Source organism: Elephas maximus, chromosome 9, assembly GCF_024166365.1.
Source record: "Elephas maximus indicus isolate mEleMax1 chromosome 9, mEleMax1 primary haplotype, whole genome shotgun sequence".
NCBI classification, from domain to species: Eukaryota; Metazoa; Chordata; class Mammalia; order Proboscidea; family Elephantidae; genus Elephas; species Elephas maximus.
In genome coordinates this window covers 88,579,090-88,595,427 of record NC_064827.1, presented here as the reverse complement: position 1 = coordinate 88,595,427, position 16,338 = coordinate 88,579,090, and the positions used below count along the sequence as shown (strand labels likewise).

The 16,338-nt window shown below is 38.7% G+C and overlaps 1 protein-coding gene across 2 annotated transcripts in view; it reads right to left on the bottom strand.

The window, feature by feature from the left end:
- Positions 1–303: 303 nt before the first annotated feature.
- The window catches only part of LOC126083321 (aldehyde dehydrogenase 1A1-like), a 276,725-nt gene continuing 260,690 nt past the window's right edge, over positions 304–16,338 (bottom strand). For both annotated transcript variants that reach the window (XM_049896935.1, XM_049896933.1), the window contains 4 exons: positions 13,167–13,331; positions 10,487–10,644; positions 7,203–7,277; positions 304–915 (listed from right to left, as the gene is read on the bottom strand). In XM_049896935.1, coding sequence (XP_049752892.1) covers positions 843–915; positions 7,203–7,277; positions 10,487–10,644; positions 13,167–13,331 — 471 coding nt within the window. In that variant the 3' untranslated portion in view covers positions 304–842. The remainder of the gene's footprint in view (positions 916–7,202; positions 7,278–10,486; positions 10,645–13,166; positions 13,332–16,338) is intronic.

Sequence of the window (16,338 nt, the reverse complement as noted above, 5' to 3'; positions counted from 1 at the left end):
GCAACACCTAACATAGCCTCCAGAACTCGTAGGTACTCAATAAGATACTTGCTGATTGACTAAAGCCATTCATCTCAAATGTGAAAACAAGGGTCTTCCAGAGTTCCTCAGAAAAGTGAAATATGTTTCCTCAGGAAAGTAAAATATGTTTCTTCACCCTTTGGAGAATGGGTGGATTAGGCCTTTATTTTTAAAGGCATCCTTATGCTCAATTTAACTGTAATACCGCTTTTGAGTGACAGGAAAAATAAATCACCATAACCAGAACTCTGCTTAAAGAATTCAGACTTAACAAGAATCATGCAAGGTTGTTTTTATTGAGGTTTATATTCAGATTACAGCTAAGTATTTCCGGCATTACTTCTCTTGACAGACAGACAGCACATTCTAGGAAACATTTCAAGAGACAGCAATGACTTCACAACTACTGAGCATAGAGCACCCTTAATCCCTTCTCGCAGTTAACGTGTATGTTAAGTACTTCAAGGGATTGTTAAGGAAAAGGTGCTAAATGACAACTGGTCCTCCTCTAGAAAGTGATTGTCCTGGACAAGTAGCTACAAAGAAAAGAGCTATTCAGATGATTATAGAGCTAGAGAGATCTTTCATCCAAATCCATCCTACTTATCTAGGACAGGAGTTAGGGTCCCATATCACAAGGCAAACGATTCTTTCGGAAGAAGCTAATGTCCAGTTTTCCATGTGTGGTATTAATGCTAACATGATTTACTTATTTAAAAACAAATCAAGGAAAGAACAATTTTAGATGTAAAATCCACTGTATTAGCGACTGTAGGAAGATGCTTAGCAGTTGAAATTTCTTCTCTCTGCTCTTGTTTTCTTTATGAATTTTTCTGGGAAATTTTCATCGTGACTGTCTTGACTTCTGTGTATGCATATATGCCATATTCTCCCCTAGAGAGAGGCGGGGGGACATAGAGAATTTAGCACAGCAAACAAATGTACTTTGTAGTCCGTGATTTGGTACGAGTTAGTTCCTGCTTATCTGGCTAGAGTCAATAGAAAATATATGCAAAGCACAGAGGCATTTGAAATAGTGACTAGTCAACCATAAGATATCTGGCCTTACAGAAATCCTTCTGTGAGGAACATTCTTGCATTTTAAATAATCATGGACTCTGAGTTGACTGTCACAGAAATCACCCGTTCCTTACGTTGTTCTACTTGACTATGAAAGAGCTGACCACTGAAGTTAGCCACGAAAGATAGTTCAGACCAACAAGAATTCTCTAATTTCTATTTAGGTTCAAATAAACAAGACAGATATAGTACAAGAGGAGAAGTGGTAATATATAATCACCTAAGAGAAGTACAGTAAAACTCTACGCTCAAGTACGGCTTGTAGGTACCATGTGTGACGGGCACAGAAGTTGTGAGATGGTGGAAAATGGACCTTGCTTCTCTTTTCATGCTCAGGAGTACCAGTCTGCCCTCTTATGGCTTCAAAAATATGTTTTCTAGCTGTCATTTTAACAATATATTTTATTTTTGGCCAAAAAAAAAAAAAAACCCTGACCTTTATTGTTAGCTTTGAAAAATATTACGATGATGATGAGTATTATTTTGCTAATAGATTGGCTTAAATTCAGACCTTTGGGCTTTTTGCAGTGTTTAGATTTTCCTCTTCATAGAACCTCTTCAATTCCCTGCCATTCGCTTATATAACTTTTAAGTCCAACCAAGCGATCAGGGTTTAATCCAAGTCAACCAATTTGAACTCCGGCACCTTGTTAGCAATTATCTTTATGGGGACCTCCTACCAGTTTCAGAAACTGACTTCAATTTTCCCTTTGTGGAGGAGATAAAAAGGATTGGGCTAAATTATTCTCCTTATTGTTTTGATGAGAGGATCAAATTACTGTATATAAATATACTCCTAAAATGATAAAAACCCATGCACATGTAGGCTTAAAGAAGAAAAAGATCTTAATCCTTTTTACCCCTCCCTCCTTGTGATGCAGACAGGTATGCAGAAGACACCTTTTCTCCTGGGTAACCTAATCCTCCTACACTGAGTAGTTTCTTGGGCAACTGAACTGCTGCAAATGCCTTCTACAAGCTGCAATGAGCATGCTCTCTAAAGTAATTAAGGGGCTTAGCCTCAGTTGTCTGAAGCCCATTAAAGTATAATATTTAGTAAGTATTTTATCTCAACAAGATAGCTAAATTAACATGAATTTTGCCAATAGGTTTTTTACTGTACTTTGAGTTAACGGACACTTGAAACTCTCAAAAGAGTAATAAGTGTGATTATTGTCATACTTGGGTTGAAATTGGTCCTGCTCCTTGGTATTCCTATGTATATATATCTACGATATGATACAAAAACACTCATTTGCATTTTTCTTTCTTTTACAAGTGAATGGTTACTAGATCAGTGTTTCTAGAATCTTCAGTGCATAAATCACCTGGGATCTTATTAGGATGAAGATTCGGATTCAGCAGGATTGGGGCGAAGCCTGAGACTCTGGATTGCTAACAAACTCCCAGGTGATGCCCTTGTTTCTCAACCAGGGACCACACTGGGAACCTGGCATTAAGTTACATTCTGTACCCAGCACTGAGCCTGGCACTAATTACGTGGGCACAGAAATAATGTGCCCTGAATTGACCTGGCAAATACAATCAGGAAAAAAATACTCATTTGAGTTTTCTCTATAAGCCCAGTTGTTCTTAAAACTTCTATACTCTCCTTTTCTGAAAGGAGCAGCAGGAAAAAGGGATCTTGTGAGGTTCTGCGAATAAATTCAGCTTGAAATGGCATACTAGCAGAGTCTCAAGTATCTTACGTTAATCTAAGTGAAAATTAGGTCAGTCACTCAAAAAGAGGAATCTCTGCCCTTGAACTAGTTCCAGTGCCAGCACCATGATCAGAGACAAAAAATCCAGTTTTGGGCACTGTGTCACCACCAAACCCATTTGGGGTCTGCACATCACCCTCTGTGGCTGTTTCAGGACTCTGCTCCCAGCTGATCTATTCTGCCTTTCTACCTTTGAGGACAAATTGTAATTGAACTCTTGGGGATCAGTTGAGGTTAGCGCTTCAGTGATTCTCTTTGAACATATTGCAATAAATGACTTGTTTATTAAGTTTGTCAAATTTGGTTTCAGGACTCTCAGCTGGAATTACCGAAGTAAAAAATGGCAGCATAACATTTTCCTTTGTATCTTAAAGAAGAGAATGATCAATACCTACAGTCCAGATGTTTAGGAAATTACTGATGGCTGAATTCTGTTTTCAGGCTTTCTTTTTGATTTCCTTGTGCCTCAAAGTTAAAGCTTGACCAAATTTTACTCAACCCAACTGACATGTGGCCTACTTTAGTTATTTAGTCCTTTTGATTATTTTACTTTTAGTACTCCCAGATAAAATTGTAAGATAGTCGTTAGATAGCAACGAACAGCCCTTCACAGAGATCTGACCTTTGTTCTAGCTTTTGTGCAAAGTACTTAGTTCAGCCAAGGGATTCTCCAACAACGAACATTATAAAGAAAAGGAAATAAAGAAGGACTCTCCACTTTGTTGTAATTCCATGCATTATGTCATTTAACTCACAGTCATCTCAAGAGAAGTGTCAACATCTCCATTTTGAACGTGGAGAAACAGAGACTCCAGTTTTAGGTAACTTGAACTGGGTTGTGTGTTAAGCAAGTGGGGGAACCAGGAGTCAAATTCAGCTGTGTGAGACTCCAAAGCTTATTACCTCCACAATATCATGTACTTTTTATGGCCTGATCATTTGCCACTCTCCGCCTCGCCACCAACATTTTAAAGATAGCCATGGCTTTTCACTGTACCACTAATAAAATGCCAACTAATTAACTTCTTAATCTGTTTCATATTTAACTCTGAAATCATACTTCCCACATCCATAGGTCCAACCAACCAACCAAATCCACTAGTCCCCTCAACATACCACAAGTAATGTTCCTTCTAAGAATGCCCTCTTCCCTACTTATTAAAGTCCTAGATCAAGTCCCAACCCCTCTGTGGAGTCTTCTCTTTATTAACTGCCATTTAGTTTTTATCCACTAAATTCTCACTGGGTTAGGACCATAGAATCTTAAAACCTAGAAAGGAGCCTAGAGGCCTTCTACTTGTTTCTCCACTACACATCTCCACCCACAATCCCTGACCTTGCCTGACTAATGAACACTGAGGGTCAGAGGGATGTCACACTTAATGTTATGCTCAGATAATGCCTAGGTTTTCTGTCCTTCAGTACTTGCACTACAGTTTAATTGCTTTTCTGCTTCCATGAGGTATGGATTTTTGGTCTGTTACTACATATTTCAAGGAGCCCTGGTGGTGTAGTGGTTAAACTGTTTGGCTGCTAGCCAAAAGGTCGGCAGTTCAAACCCATCAACCACTTTGTGGGAGAAACATGTGGCAGCCTGCTTCCATAAAGATTATAGCCTTAGAAACCCTGTGGGGAAGTTCTACTATGTCCTATAGAGTTGCTATGAATCGAAATTGACTAGACAGCAATGAGTTACTACATATTTCATAGTTACTGCACGTTTTTTTGGTACTATCCTTTTTACATATTCCTCCTGCCACCACAGTTTCATAGGTATTATATTTCTAGGGTTTCTACGCATTGCCATCGAGTTTGTAGTGACCCTATAGGACAGCACAGAAACACCCCATAAAGTTTCCAAAGCTGTAATTTTTACAGAAGCAGACTGCCATATCTTTCTCCTGTGGAACGGCTGGTGGGTTTGAACTGCCAACCTTTCGGTTAGCAGCTGAGTATTTAACCACTACACACTAGGGCTCCTTTCCAGAGTTCCTAGGACCATATATAATAGCAAGTACTTAATAAATGTATATTAAAGAAGAGGTTGGTTCATCTTATCATTCCTCCTTTCCACTGGCTTCACAAAGATACTTGTTTCATGATAATTTTGTTGATATTAAGATAAATAATGAAGTACATGGCTAATTAATGCGTTCATGACCTTTGGAAACTTGAGAAAGCCACCTTTTTGTTTGCTATTTAAGAAACAGGCAGCTTCAGTATGTTTGATTCTACAGTTTGTACATGATATGTCTTTTTCTTCATGGCTTCTTAATGTATCAGTAAGTAAAAGAAAAGCTTTAAAAAATAAAATGGCCGACAGCACACAATACAGGGGAGGTCAGCAGAACTGGACTAAACCAAAAGCAAAGAAGTTTCCTGAATAAACTGAATGCTTCAAAGGCCAGTGTAGCAGGGGCAGGGGGTCTGGGGACCATGTTTTCAGGGGGCATCTAAGTCAATTGGCATAATAAAATCTATTAAGAAAACATTCTGCATTCTACTTTGAAGAGTGGTGTCTGGGGTCTTAAACACTAGCAAGCAGCCATCTAAAATGCATCAATTGGTCTCAACACACCTGGATCAAAGGAGAATGAAGAACACCAAGGACACAAGGCAATTATGAGCTCAAGAGACAGAAAGGGCCACATGAACCAGATACTACATCATCCTGAAACCAGGAGAACTAGATGGTGCCCAGCTACAACTGATGATTGCCCTGACAGGGAACACAACAGAGAACCCCTGAGGGAGCAGGACAACAGTGGGATGCAGACCCCAAATTCTCATAAAAAGACCAAACTTAATGGTCTGACTAAGACTAGAAGGGCCACGGTAGTCATGGCCCCCAGACCTTCTGTTGGCCCAGGACAAGAACCATTCCTAATGCCAACTCTTCAGACATGGATTGTACTGGACAATGAGTTGGAGAGGGATGCTGGTGAGGAGTGAGCTTCTTGGATTAGGTGGACACTTGAAACTGTGTTGGCATCTCCTGCCTGGAGGGGAGATGAGAGGGTGGAGGGGGTTAGAAGCTGATGAAATGGGGATGAAAAGAAGGAGAGAGCGGGCTGTCTCATTAGGGGCAGAGTAATTGAGAGTGTGTAGCAAGGTGTATAAAAGTTTTTGTGAGAAACAGACTTGATTTGTAAACTCAGTTAAAGCACAATAAAAATTATAAAAATATAAATAAATAAATAAATAAAATGGCCAAAATTCAGTGAACAAAATTAACCAAGTATATGGCCTGCCTTCTGCACTCAACGGCAATGGATTTGGTTTTTTGGTTTCAGTGCACATTAAAAAATATCTATATATCCTGGTTTCAAAAGCAACTGAAAGCTTATAAATGCATTTATATATATATCTTCAGTCTAGTCATGCCTATAAAATATATTGCTTTCCTTAGTAAAATTTTACTTTAGACTTTAGTACCAAAAATGATTCATTCAGATAATTAAAAATTTGTGAATAAACATCAATAATATTTCAACAAACAAGAATCACTTGCCTTACACTGAAATTTTTTTTGAAAAAAAACAAATCCAGTGTCCTTGAGTTCGATTCTGACTCAAAGCGACCTAATTTGCTTATTTGGAGCCCTGAGGGCACAGTGGCTAAGAGCTCAGCTGTTAACTAAAAGGTCAGCAGTTTAAATCCACCAGTTGCTCCTTGGAAACCCTATTGGGCAGTTTTACTCTGTGCTAGGTTTTTTTTATAGGGTCATGCATAGTGGTTAAGAACTACAGCTGCTAATCAAAAGGTCGGCAGTTCGAATCCACCAGGCGCTCCTTGGAAACTCTATGGGGCAGTTCTACTCTGTCCTATAGGGACGCTATGAGTCAGAATTGACTCGAACAACGTTTTCTTTGTTTTTTTTTTTTAATAGGGTCATATGAGGTTATGAGTTGGAATCAACTTGAATTTTTTTTTTTAATTTACTTATTCAAGAGTTCTACTTAATAACTAGAATGCACTTATATTTGCACACTTCTTATAATCGTCAGTTTATAGTTTCAGTCTCTTTTCCGGAAATGTTTTCCAAATAGATTTACATTCATATATACAACAAACAGTTCTAAAAGCAGAAACATCTTTTAATTACTCATGTAAAGTGCCTAATGTGGTCACTTACAAAAAGTAGGAGCTTAAAAAAAAAAAAAAATTTTTTTTTTTTAATAATTTATATTTCCCTTCTACCATCACCTTTCTGAATCCATTGGCTAAAACCAGCATCTAATAAAACTATTTGGTGGTCTGGATCTCCAAAATAGAATAAAGGCAAATTTTATTTAAGGAGATGACTCTGGATTAATTCCCTAAGAGTGGCATGCATTTTTATGAAGATAAGTGCTTATCTTAACAGAAAGCTATTCTTACATTTCTCGGCCATTTCCAGACATCTTGAATCCCCCAAAGGGGCACTGGGCAGATCCCACGCCATAGCAATTTACCCTGAAAGAAAGGAGGTCCATTATAAAAAACACTTAACCTATGAAATAACTACTAAATTTGGAATTTTAAAGAAATTCAAAGAGCATCTTAAGAATTCCATTAATTTGAATATACCACATTCAGTGCAATAAGAAAGTATCACTGTAAATTAGAATGCAGAAGTATAAGTATGTGTGTATATACTCTCTAGAAACAAATAAGCTGGTACACCTATAAGCGTGGATAGCCATTATGGTAGTGAATCACGTCCCTGGGAAGCAGTAGTCAGGATTATAAAAGAAAGAATAGTCAATAAGTCATAAGAGAAAGAATACAGTTTGCTAGAGACTTGAGGCTGTTGGATAGGTGTTCTTTACTCTCTACACTCAAAAAGCTTAATAATTCTCTTGAGGCTTGGGTATTTAACAGGCTAGAATGAATTTTCTTTTGCAATTGCAACATGCGTCACATTACTTAGTTCATTTTTCTAATTATTTGTTTCAATAAATTGCTTCAACAGAGGCCTTGGTAGTAATTGGATTTCATTAGTAATTTCTTTACGCCCTAACATACTTCAGAAAGTGTTTAAAGGTGTTTGTTTGAGTACATATAATTATGAGCACTTGAATATTTTGAATCAAAGAAAAAAGTTATGATAGAAGATCAAAACTAGGGGGGAAGTTAGAATGCAGTTATGAGGGTCATGAACAATTTCTTGTTCTTTAAATTTCCTGGTGGCCATTGTGAACAGTAACATCTAATTAACAACATGATTCTCATTGTAGAAAAGAGGAAAAATATTTTTAAAGGAGCAAAATGTTATCTTTTAATACTTTTTCCTCCTTTCACACTGGTAAAAGAGGTGTGACTTCCAGATCAAGTGTATTATGCTTAGAAGAGTTTGGTCATTACTTTAGTGCTAAGATAATATTCCAGCGTTTTCTCAGTTAAAGCATTTACTCTCCTGAAGTACACCTTATCCATGTCTTTCCATTAGGAAGATAGTCACTTAAATAAATGTACATTTGAAAAAGACAGTTTACAACTATTGGTCTGTACTCATCCAGAACAAAAAAGAAGGAAACCAAAGACTCAAAGAAGAAACTATCTACAGGACTAATAGCCCGCAGGCACCACAGCCTCATCTGTCCTAAGACCAGAAGATCTAGATGGTGCCCAGCTACCACTACTGACCACTCTGACTGGGGATACAATAGACAGTGACAGAATAGGAGGAAAATGTAGAACAAAACTCAAATTCCTAAGAAAGTCCAGACTTACCAGACTGGTAAAAACTAGAAAAAGCCCCAAGACTATCACCCTGAGACACCCTTTAAACTTGGAATTGGAGGAACCATTCCTGGATGTCACCTTTCAGCCAAATAACAGATTGGCTCATAAAATAAACAATATCGCCTGTGAATACTATGCTTCTTCAGGTAATCATCTATATAAGACCAAACGGTCAACATGAACCCTAAAGAAAAGGTGAGAAGGGGCAGGGGGGAGGGCAGCTAGATAAATGGAAACAAAACAAACAGAATGGAAATAATGAGAATGCTGACACATTGTGAAAAACATAACCAATGTTGCCGAACAATAACCACAGACATTGTTAAATGGGAACCTAGTTTGCTGTGTAAACTTTCACCAAAAAGACATAAATCCTATTTTTCTTAAAAAGAGGCATGTTATCTAACTTTGTTTAATTGTTCTTTATACTGCAAAATAAGATCTTTACTTTTGAAATTACTGGGTAAAATCTCAGTCACTCTGGAATTAAATAGTTGCCTTGAAAACCCCAAGGAGCTATCATATTCTGGGACAATGCCAGAATGTAATTACATTCTAGGACGTAACTGGATGAGACTATGGGCCCCTCCGCTTTGATAGTGTAGATATTTCTGACAGGATTCCCAAGACGCTCAGTAGAATGATGTCATGATAAGCTACTTCATTGTATGGTTGCTATGAGTCAGAATTGACTCTATCATATGGTCATACAACATTGTGTTATTCCAAAAAAAAAAAGATACTTATCTTTGTTAAATAAGAACAAAAAAAGAGTTTGCTCTTTTTGCTCTACAATGAAAATGAAACCACTTCAGTGCCGATAAACAGAGAACTGAGAAATATCCAGTGAGAGCAAACTGTAAGATCAAAATGATCAGCCCTGCCTCTTCTGTGATCCTTCTTCCTTGTGGTAAAGAAGGGAAGTCCTCTGGGTGCAAACCTTGCATCTGCCCCTTAGTAGCTGTGTGATCTTGGGAAAGCCACCTAGCCTCTCTGAGCCTGTGTTTCCTCCTCTGCACACTGGAGATAATGCTCAGTAGGGTTGTTTTAAAGCCTAAGCAAGGATGTGTATAAAATGTGTTTGTCCCAGTGCTTGGTACATGGTAAGGCTTCAGTAAGTGGAAATAACATACATACATACATATATACATATAAAAGCAATGCTGAATTTTATTAATGGTTTTTTCATGGAGGAGAACTCTATATGAATCACTAGCCATGCTGATTATTTAATAACTTGCTTGTTTTTATTTAAAATTTCCTGAAAGAACCATCTTATTGTAGAAAGAACCAGGAACCAGTAGAATCATTAAAAATATGTAAACTGATTTGGGACTAAAGAGGGAGTGCATACTACACACGGATCATATCAATCTCTATGGTCGAGGCTGGGTTTGGGTCTTTTATTTAAAAAATATTTTTAAAAGCTCCTCAGTGATTCTGATGTGGAAGTAGGATGGAGAACCACTGCTTTGGAGTCTGAAAAAGTTCTGAGTCCGTGCTCTGCCATTTACTGTGTGATCCTGATAAATTACTTGACTGCAATAAACTTCCATTTTTTTGCCCATAAATTTGAGATAACATGTTGAGATTATATGTTATCTCACAATAATGGTAAATTGTAAGATAAAATGGGCTAATGAATGTAAAAAATACAAAGTCCAGTGCCTAGCACAGAGTCAATATTAACAAATGTTGATTCTCCTTTGATTTTCTTCCGTTGGCTAGGAAAATCTCATCAATAAAATATTTTGGGCAAGCAATTTCAGGACACTGGATGTGAGGGGTTTCTTACTTTCTTTTTTTTTTTTAAAGCAGCAACTGAGTTTCCAGCAGGTTACGTGATTCCAAATGAAAAATCCAGCTCTGAAGAGGCTCAAGGTAACCTGTTAATGTGGTTACCAGAGAGAAGACTGTGTTACTTAGGGTTCACTTACCACACTGTTCCAGCCTGCAGCGCAGAGGAGACTGTCAGAGCTTTATCAATGTCGTTGGTAAAGATTCCTGCCCCTAAACCGTAGAAAGTGTTGTTTGCTCTCTTGATCACATCATCTAAAGATTTAAACTTCATGATTTGCTGGACTGGTCCAAATATCTACACCACAGGAAATGAATCAAATAGGTTAAGACTAAATATTTTTAATTATATTGTAGATTTATTTCCACTGCAAACTGTCCTAAAATGATCAAGAGTTTCCTACTTATTTCAAGTTTGTGCGTAACAATCAAAGTAGGTAACTGCCAGATTGCTAGTAAGTCATGTGTTACATCCTCTTTGGAACAGGGTGGGTATAAACAAAAATGGCAATATTCATTTTCTAGATGTTGGAATTAAGGCTTCCAAGAACTTACGGTGGTACATTAAACCATTAGCTTCAGAAATTCTTTCCTGTTTAGGAACATTTTTAATTCTCTCCCAAGTTTTCCTCATCTTCCAAATTACTACACAAACAGTAATCCAGAGAAAGCAATGCTTGTTCTACTGGATAAACAATCACATAGGCAATGATTAATAATGCTGTGTTTTAAATATCAGTGTACCAGTGATGGATTGATACAGTCTATTGGACTTAGATCTTTCCATAATTAGCTAGGTGCCAGAGAAACCAGAGTGTTGGGGGAAACCAAGTTAGTGAGACAACATGAATTTTTGTCCTGATGCTACTCTGTACTCAAATCTTGTGCAACTCTCATATACCAAAGGAATGGCTCCTTACTACAAGGGCTTAAATCCCCAGTCACCCTGTACTAATCAAAGCATGAGTTCATTGGCAACGACTGTAATCACGGAACAGAAAACAGAAATCACACTTGGCTTATTCCAGCTTCTACCACTCTTTCACTTTCACCAGATCTTGAATTAGGGCAGCCCAGCTCAGCTTGTTGGATCTCTACCTCAGGCCCAAGTGGGAGAAAAAGAACTGGATTTTCCTTTAAAAATTAAATTCCTATATTAAATTTCTCTAAACCAATTATTAAAATTTAAAACCAAGAGGGCTTTCTGAGTGTTACTGACTGAACAGGGTCTTCTGGGAAATACAAATGAGGGAGGCAAAAACCAGAAAAGAGAAATTTTTTTTTTTTTTGGTTTTCAGCATTGATTGAAGAGTCATAGCAGTAAGGGCTGTCAGTCAATGGAGTCAAGTAAAAATCCAAAAGTTGTAAATCTAATCTTTATATTACAACCTGAGAACCAGATACACAGCAGCTACTGCAATAAGTAGCGTAACAGCTTACAAAATTTAAATCGAACACATCGCATGGCACCAGGCTACTATGAAGTAGCAAGCAAACTGTCCTACTACGTACATTGTAAGAATACAACGAATGTTTTCTTCATCGAAGATTTTTCCCTTAGTTTTTTTTCTAAAGTTAATCAAGATGTACAACTTCAGATCTCATCAGACAACTATTTGTCAATAAAAGCCAAAACTACAGGACTGAATTCACATTGAGAAACAAAGTACGCTTGATTATCCATATGCATTTGCTTTTACTTTTCTTTTTCCTGTTCGCAAACCTGATTCTTCACTTTTTCCCTCATATGATGTCAATGTCTGGGCAAGGAAGATAACCCTCCCAGGTCTTCTGCCACATCAGAGATGCTAAACACAAGTTTAACGAATGAAAGGGTTATGATTCAATGTATCCGAGTTGTCAGTGCCTTCTTATTTTATCACCTTCATGGCCCAAAGCCAGCAAATCAATCTATGCATTTATTAAAACCCCCTAGTGCCCATGGGGTAGATTATTTATAACTTCTAAATGCAAGCTGTCTTTTCCTAGTTGTTTATCATATCTCTGGATCTTTTTTTTTTTTTTTTTCTGATGTTAAATACTTGGTGATCACCCAATATTAAACTACAATGTATTTGCCTAGGAAAATTAGAAAGTATAAGAGCTAAAAAATATGGGGCCAAGAGTACATGGAAGGTGGGGAGTGATAAAGAGGATGAATGTTCTTTTCGAATATATGAATGGCTAGTATGAGGAAAAAGCGCAGAAGGTAAATATGGGAACAGCAGGAAGAATATAAGAGGTGGAAGTCTAGACAGCCAGAGGCAAAACTTTCTAGTAACCAGTACTGTCCCAACATGGAACATTCTCAAGAAATAGTGAGCTATCTATTGCAGGTGTTTAAAGACACCAGCTGGCCATTGGCTGGGGCTGTAAAGGAGAACAGTGTGGCGGAGATTACAGGAGACCTTTCTATATTACTCAAAGCCTGTGAACCTACAATTATCATACAAAGTTAAAAAACTGTAACTGTACATCCCTTTATCCTTTTAAATTATTTTCAAATATGTTATCTCAAAAGAAAAAGCCACATGAAGATGGAATTGTCTTTTCATTACCTTAACGCTGTGAAAAAAACACCTAGAAAGTGTTACCCCTCCTGATCCATCTTTGGCTGGAAATTCTTGGCCAGCTAAATGGAATCTTTACTATATTTAGTCTTGATCCCAAATACCTTAAACCTTTATCAATAACAGAAATGAAGAGTAACATTTCCTGAAAAGATATTCAAAGAGCTCAGAATTTCAAAGGGACACTTTGTATACACACATGTAGACAAAACACCACAACAAGGGAACAGAAAAGGAAGAAACCATTTACCTCCTCTTTGGCAATACGCATCTCATCTGTAACATTAGAGAAAACTGTGGGCTGGATAAAATAGCCTTTATTCCCCCACGGGCCTCCTCCACATTCCAGTTTGGCTCCTTCTTTCTTCCCACTCTCAATGAGGTCAAGTATTTTATCATATTGCTCCTTGTCAATCTATTTGAAAAAATCACCAGAAAAGGGGGAGAGGAGAGAGATTAGCAACTTGTGAGGATAACACATTGTCTGGTCTGTTAATGTAGGGTTCAAAAATGCTAGACTATTGTTATTATGTCAAATGTGGAATAAAAACAGCTGACAGAGGTTGTGATTCATTCTTTGAATGTATTTTATTCTCATGATTTTTCTGGAAAGGAACCTGAAAGATATTTGTAGTTAGCATTTGTTTACAGTTTTTTTTTTTTTTTAATGTAAGAAAAGCAAGTAGAGAAAACGGATAAAACTTTTCACACAGCTGACACTTATTTACTCTAGAATAAATGCCTGTTAATATTCCAATACATTTCCCTGGACACTGTAGTCCTAACTTAAATAAAAGGAGTGAAAGAAGAAAACTGGAACATCAGTACTGGGTTTAATCAGATACAGCATTTGGAAATCAAATCCTTTTGGATTTTAAGAATTAATCAAGATATACAACTTCAGATCTCATCAGACAACTATTTGTCAATAAAAGCCAAAACTACAGGACTGAATTCAGGTTCTGTCCCTGAACCCTGACCTCTGGCCTGGTCCATTCCCTTCGATGGCAAGTTCTGACCACAACCTGCCCATCCTCCTTTGGTTCAGGTCCCTCTGGAACTGTCAGGAGATATGTTTCCAGTTTCTGGCCTGACCTGATTGTCACCATCTTAATGCTTTAAATCTAAATGTATGGCAAGTATTACAGCACTGAAATGGTTTGTTAAACAATGTTTTTATGAGGAAAAAATGGGTCCAGATTTTCAGCTGGGAAAGCTAGGAACATATACCTCTCTCCCCATGCACTGGAATTGGGGGCCACCCATTGCCTCAAAGGAGCCCTGGTGGTACAATGGATAAAACACTTGGCTGCTAACTGAAAGGTCGAACACTCCAGTGGCTCTGCAGAAGACCTGGTGAGGTGCTCCAGTAAAGATTTCAGCCTTGAAAATCCTACGGGGTAGTTTCAACCTGTTCTATAGGGTCAGTATGAGTCAGAATTGACTCTAAACCCCATTGCTTTCCAGTCAATTCTGAGTCATAGGTACCCTATAGGACAGAATGGAATTACCCTATAGGGTTTCCAAGGAGCTATTGGTGGATCTGAACTGTCAACCTTTCGGTTAGCAGTTGTAGCTCTTAGCCACTGCGCCACCAGGGTTCCTGTTATTGACTCTAAACCAAAAACCAAACACACTGCTGTCGAGTCGATTCCGGCTCATAGCAACCCTATAGGACAGAGTAGAACTGCCCCATAGAGTTTCCAAGGAGCAGCTGGCACATTCGAACTGCTGACCTTTTGGTTAGCAGCCATAGCACTTAACCACTATCCCACCAGGGTTTCCTTATTGGCTCTAGGGCACCTAAAAACAACAACGATGACCACCATTGTCCCAATTCTTACTTTGGGAGATTGAAAGATTGTGTGACTCCCTGACTCCAATTCCCTGGTGAAAGCTGCCTCTTTGTCTCAGGTGTGATGGTGTTAAGGATTAAAGATAAAAAAAAAAAAAAAAAAAAATTAGGAGATCCAAGAGGTAAAGGTGGGGGACTCTTGCCAGTTTACTCCGTCTCGCGACTTAAACAGGTGTTTTTCACCATCTTCATTGTCTTCTGCACACTTCCCCCATTTTCCAAGGCCCAGAGAAAGGTTCCATAAAGTTATTCCTAAATGCACACGCCTAGCTCCCAGCTCCCATATTCAAACTGTATTAAGTGCTGCTTGAAACCAGAAAACATTTTCTATAACTGGGCACCATACTTGGCTACTTCTGAAAAATCAGCCACTGAAAACCCTGTGGAGCATGCTTTTCTACTCTGACACACGTGGGGTCACCCTGAGTCGGGACTGACTCCAGGACAAATGGTTTTAGTTTAATAAGATGTTATATTTAATCTATTGTGCAATTCTTCATACATTCAGAATAAGAGGTTGGTGTTAGGTGCTCTCAGCCCAGTTAAGATATTCTGGTTTGTCAGTAAACAGTCAAGAATCCACGTACCTCCCCGTGAGGCTTCCCTGGTCTATTCGAAGACATTAATCTCACTACGTCCACCAAATCATGACTTTGGGTTTTTGTTCAATGTGTGTTCCCCAAGTCATAACTTTTCTCTGCATGTGACCAGAGTAGATACCTGGCGACATACATATACATGCACAAACATACATGTATGTGTATATGTGTATATATGTCATATACGCACACATACAAATATACATATATTTGCATTATTCTAATCCCCAAATACTTTAAGATTGCAAACTTCAAAAGAAAAATAAAACAAACTTCTTTAAATTTTTCTTTCCCAAACAAATATCATCGGTGATTATTTTCTCTGCAATGTTTTGTTACAATGAGGAAGATTTTGAATATATTTAAAAAGACCCAGAGGGCGGAGCCAAGATGGCGGACTAGGCAGACGCTACCTCGGATCCCTCTTACAACAAAGACACGGAAAAACAAGTGAATCGATCACATACATAACAATCTACGAACCCTGAACAACAAACACAGATTTAGAGACGGAGAACGAACTAATACGGGGAAGCAGCGATTGTTTCCAGAGCCTGGAGCCAGCGTACCAGTCAGGTACGGCACAAGCACAGAGACCTGCTCCACCCCCTTGAACTAACCCCGGGAGGGGGACCAGCTGGTTCCACGGGCGGCGTGGGACGCAGCCGGTAGGAGAAGTCCCCGGGAGGCAGTGACTGATCTTGGAGCAGAAAGAGCAGCATCCGAGCCGGGGAACCGTCCCGCAGGGATTAGGACTGCACGCAGGTACGCCATAAACACGGAGAGTTGCTCCACCCCCTGAACTAACCCCGGGAAGGGGACCAGCCGGGTCGCGCGGGCGGCGTGGGACGCAGCCGGTAGGAGAAGTCCCCGGGAGGCAGCGACTGGTATTGGAGTGGGGAGAACAGCGTTCCAGCCAGGACACTCGGTCGCGGCACAAGCACAGGGAGCTACTCCACCCATCTGAA